Source organism: Mycetomoellerius zeteki, unplaced genomic scaffold (genome assembly GCF_001594055.1).
Source record: "Mycetomoellerius zeteki isolate Tzet28-1 unplaced genomic scaffold, Tzet1.0 scaffold70, whole genome shotgun sequence".
In the NCBI taxonomy this organism is placed as follows: domain Eukaryota; kingdom Metazoa; phylum Arthropoda; class Insecta; order Hymenoptera; family Formicidae; genus Mycetomoellerius; species Mycetomoellerius zeteki.
The window spans coordinates 2,530,525-2,535,801 of record NW_017257720.1 but is presented as its reverse complement, the minus strand read 5'-3'; the positions used below and the strand labels follow the sequence as shown (position 1 = coordinate 2,535,801).

Below are 5,277 nucleotides of genomic sequence, written 5' to 3'. Positions count from 1 at the left end.
ATTAGAATACGTACGCGGCATATTGCAAAAGACAAAATTCATCTACTGTTAAAGGCTTTCAAAGAGCGACTGACAAATTCATAACAGAAAGTGGAAAATGTAATCAAATATGTCGGTGCTAGATATGGCAAGAAATGTAAACATTTTTTTTCGATTTCTCTGAAACGGAGCAAAAACGAGCATATGTCTATAGGACTTTTTTTCTTAGTTTTTTACTCCTCTACACGCTCCCGAAGTTTTGCGATTTAATTTGGAAACACCCTGTATAGTGAATCAATACAGCGGATAATGTATTAACATACAATACACGTTTTTAAAGTTTATGTGTAACAAATTATTAATTTAACAATAAAATTATATTATTTTGTTGATAAATTATCATTTATGTGATTTGAATTATTTATCGCAGGAATTTGTATTTCCGTGGCATTCCTTCTTGTGCATGGAATATCTCCAGTATTTGTATTGGAAGGAAAGCCACCTATCCTAAAACATAAAACTATTGCACGAAGGAACGATGTTCGTAATGGATTTCAGGAAAGAAAAACTGCTAAGAGAGGAGGAAGAACCCAGTTTAAACGAGTTTTAAACGAGTGTAAAGAATTATTAAGATGCATGGGTATTGCTTGTGTACAGAGCTGTGGCGAAGCAGAAGCTATGTGTGCTTATTTAAATGAGGATGGAGTATGTTCATGTATCTAATTTTTTTTAATAAATTATTCATTGCCTTAAAGGAAAAATGTACTTTTAGCTTGTAGATGGATGTATAAGTCAAGACAGTGACTGTTTCTTATATGGTGCAAAAGTAGTATACAGAAACTTTTGTATGAGTACCCAAGGAAATTGTGGAGCTGCAGGTGGCTCTGTGGATGTCTATAGTATGGAAAAAATAGAGAAAACGTTAACTATAGGACGAAATAAAATGATAGCATTAGCCTTGCTATGTGGTTGTGATTATGATGAGGGAGTGAGTGGTGTCGGAAAGGAGGCTGCTTTAAAATTTTTTAAGACTGTGAAAGAGGAAGATGTTTTACAAAGGTTTGAGTATATTGCATGCTTCATCAAATTTATCAAATTTTGTAACTGAACTGTACAATTGAACTGTTTCTCTTTTTTCTTTTTCTTCAGAATTCAAGATTGGAGAACTGATACAAGTTTGAACAAAGCTGAATTTGATTTGTCAAATCTAAATTTATGTATATCATGTGGTCATCCAGGAAAACTGCAAAAACATACAAAATCAGGTTGTGTTGATTGCGGAACTATTAGGAAGTGTAATGATGATTTTAGGTAAAAATTACTATATTTTTATTACATGTATTTAGAAATAATAATATTTATCATTTTTTTTATATGAGAAATTTATTTTTTATAGGGAAAAAAGAGCATTGATATTAAATGAAATATCACTAAGAAAGAAGGCGCTTCATGATGAAAATTTTCCAAATCAGGAATTAATAGATGAATTTCTTATCAGGAAGGATTCAATTCTAACTAAATTAGATATAAAATGGGAGCAACCTCAAGTCAATCAATTTATTGTAAGTTTATTATAAGCTGTGTTTAGCGGACTTAATAGTTGAGTGAGTGCTCGCTGTTATTGATGTATTCTTTTAGATCATCTTATCAGCATTTTAGATTTGGAAGAGTACATCAATAGCAGCGAGCGCTCACTCAACTGTTGAGTTCGCTGAACGCAGCCATTACGTATGTCATAATATATTAAATAATCTGTCTACATTTACTATGTTTTCTCATCAGGATTTTATGAACAAATATGTATGTTGGGAACCACAATATGCTTTCGAAAAAATATTTACATTAATTACTAGATGGCAACTTTTACATCTACCAAATTTTACCTTAGATGAACGTTTGTCTATAACAGATTTATTTATTCCTGATAGTATAAAAAAGATACGTAATATTAGATCTATAGCCAGTTATGAAATTATATGGAAAAAAGAGCATGCTGTAATAAAAATGCTAAAAGAATATAAAAAGCAAATAAATGAGAATGGCGACGAGAATGATGACGATAATGTAGATAATAATTTACTAACAAGTATTGAGCCACAAGACTTGGTTTTAAAATGTTATCCAAAATTAATTGAATTATATGAAAATACTAGGAACTTAAAGACGAAAAAGAGAACAGCAAATTCTCGGAGAAAAAAGGTTACAACAAATGTAGAGGACAATGATGCTGGAATAAAAGATACTATGAAATCAAAGCAAAAGAAAGCAAAAAAGAAAACAGAAAAAAATAATAAGAATATCGATGAATTTATAACTAAAAATAATGTAATATCCCTAGAAGACTCCTTTGAGCAAATGGCAATTTCACCAAAAAGATCAAAGCAGGAAAATATTAGAGATAGAGCACATGCATTACAAATGAGGGACATGTCTGAAAATGTTGCGATTATGAACGTAAAACAAATAAAACGTGGGCCACAATTTCAAAGAGTTCTGGAGATAGAAAAGATAAATTCAAAGTTAAATAACACATTTGATAGAATATTCAGTGAACTCTCTCCTGATGATTTTACAAGCGAAAATGAAGATAATGATTTAGATATAACAAATGTAATAGAAAATATATGTAGCAAACAAACCTTCCAATTTAGTAAAACAAACTGTCAATCTATAGAATCTACTAGCCAACCTGCAGAAAACGTAGAAGAATGTATAATAATTGACGAACTTGTGACGTGCACTAGAGAAAATTATGTTCATGCAGAAGATGAAAAGCAAAAATTGGATAACTCTGATGATGAGTTTGGCTGTATTAATGAATTATATATTCCTATTGGTCAAAGACTACAGATAGAAGAAAGCCGAAGGTTTTTGTCTACGTGCAATAATATAACACAAAAGTCTGACTTTGATTTTGAAAATATCATGAACCAAACTGATAATGAAAGTATACATTTAAATATATAATATCATATAAAACACTTAATTTTTAATAAATAACAAGATGTAACAGAAAATTTTAAATATATAAAAATTTTATTTTATATTGTATCTAATATCTGTTAAATGCTGATTTCCGAAATATAATATGTACTTCGCTTAGTATATTTCAATGTCTCACAAATGTTTTTACAGTTTGATATTTAAATTAAATTTTATCTTAGGACTGTGCTAATGACATTTTTATTGTGTAAATTATATTTATAAATATATATATATATAGTACAGTTTTTTTGTTTTGGATATCTTATAGTTTAGAATATATTATGAGATTATGCAATCTATTTGTGTGAGATCTAAGCAACCATGTTTGTCTTTGACTATAAAAATTTTCAGTAGTAAATATATGTCTCCTTATATTCCACAAAAGTTTACACATTAATTAAGAAGGAACATATGAATTAATAATCTTCTATTTATTTTTTTATGTACTTTTTTATGAACACGTAATATATTTTATGTATTTTTATATTTCTAATGCGTATTGTGTATGAGTGATTATTATAAAATTATATATATATTATGTATGTATTATGTATATATTATGTATATATATATATATATATGTAGAAAGTTTACTCTACGCGTAAGACTATGGTCGCATGGAATTTACTTAACAAAACTGTCACATGTTTGCACTACGATGCGATCAATATGGCCAATGTCTCATTAGGCGTCACATAGGTGTCAGTATTAGACGCAATCTATTAGTGTTCCTATAGGAAGACTACAATCTATCTCTACAGTCTATCTTAGTTTTAATAATTTGTTCGGCCGCATTTGTTCATTCAAAGTATTCGATCGAATAAGAAGCGAGACGAATGTTTTACTCATCAATAAAAATCTTCACTTACACAATATTTAATAGAATATTTATTCTTATGTCTCGAACCTCTCTCTTTCTTTTTGTGTATTTCAAATAGCTTGTAACTGAAAAATTAAATATATATTTTATATTTTTTAAATAAACATAAAGTAACGATAAGGGCTACGAGCCAAAATATGATATATTTAAATATTATGTGGCTACTCGCCACCAGAGGTCTTACGGGTCTCGCGCGGATTCTCGTAAGCACCACAGTTACACGAATTCCGTTTAAATAAGATCCACTCTCTCGGGCGTCCAAGGCAGGTCCCACTACATCGCCTTACTGATGAGTCCAGTAGTGGGGACCAGGACGAAACTCCGCGGTCGATCATAGTTCGAATCGATTACGATCCATCATTCATTTTTCCGGTCTAACCAACTCAATGATACTCCAAAATTAAACAAACGTTTCAATCTTTTTATCGGGCTATCCTCAGTGTTTACAATATTAATTAATATTCAGTAACAGTTAATTTTAACATATTCACACCCTTCCTCATGAAACACCCTGTATATATCATTTAAATATTCAGTTTTTTTGTTTTCTGTATATGTAGCACGAGTATTAATCGAATTTATGGAAAGAGCATATATAGAGGTTTAATATATATACAGATTTAATAAAAAAACGTAGATTTTTTCCTTCTTATATACAGTGTTCGATATGCACGTGTTATATATTATATTGAATATGTATATTATTATATGTACATTATAGTGAATACTATAATATATATGCAGCATTTTTTATTTGTTTTAATTTTTTAATTGTTTTTAATTGTTTTCAAGCATTTTTCTTATAAGATATAAATAATTTTATTATAATATTTCTGACAGCTCTAAAAAAAATTACTTATATTATTTCCTTGAAAGTTGATATTTCAAATTTATAAAACGAAATTAAAAAATAATTAACTACACTCAGAGAAAAAAGTCGTATCAGTAACTATAAATTTGTAGTGAAATAGCGCCTCAACTATGTACATATTATTAAATTCTAATAAGAATACTAGATTAAGTGAACTAAGAAAATATAGTACATTAACCATATAAATAATTTATAAATGGTTAATATTACTATATTTTCTTAGTTCACTTAATTTACTTATTGTTCTTATTAAAGCTTTATAATACATAGTTACAAATTTGTGTATGCATTTCTTATTTATTTTTGGCTTCCAAGTTTGAAACCAACGCTGCGCCTTTTATTGTAAGCTGAGTGGTTTCCTTCTTAGGAGAAACTGAACTTAGGAGAACTCCGCTACGTCCTTCTGGTGACAAAGCTGCGTACTACTCGTACTGAGCGATACTTTAAACATTTTTGTCTAAACTAGAAAAATGTAATTGTTATATCTATTTGCATGAAGTCCAAGTAACTACTCAATGTAATTGAGTCTACTTCACTACCAATTAATAGTGCATACAATTTG

General features: G+C 29.1%; 1 protein-coding gene across 1 annotated transcript in view; it reads left to right on the top strand.

The window, feature by feature from the left end:
- The window catches only part of Gen (XPG-like endonuclease), a 3,626-nt gene extending 680 nt beyond the window's left edge, over positions 1-2,946 (top strand). The window contains 6 exon segments of the mRNA XM_018457968.1: positions 410-434; positions 436-684; positions 752-1,038; positions 1,129-1,290; positions 1,376-1,541; positions 1,762-2,946. Coding sequence (XP_018313470.1) covers positions 410-434; positions 436-684; positions 752-1,038; positions 1,129-1,290; positions 1,376-1,541; positions 1,762-2,946 — 2,074 coding nt within the window.
- The last annotated feature ends 2,331 nt before the right edge of the window (positions 2,947-5,277 follow it).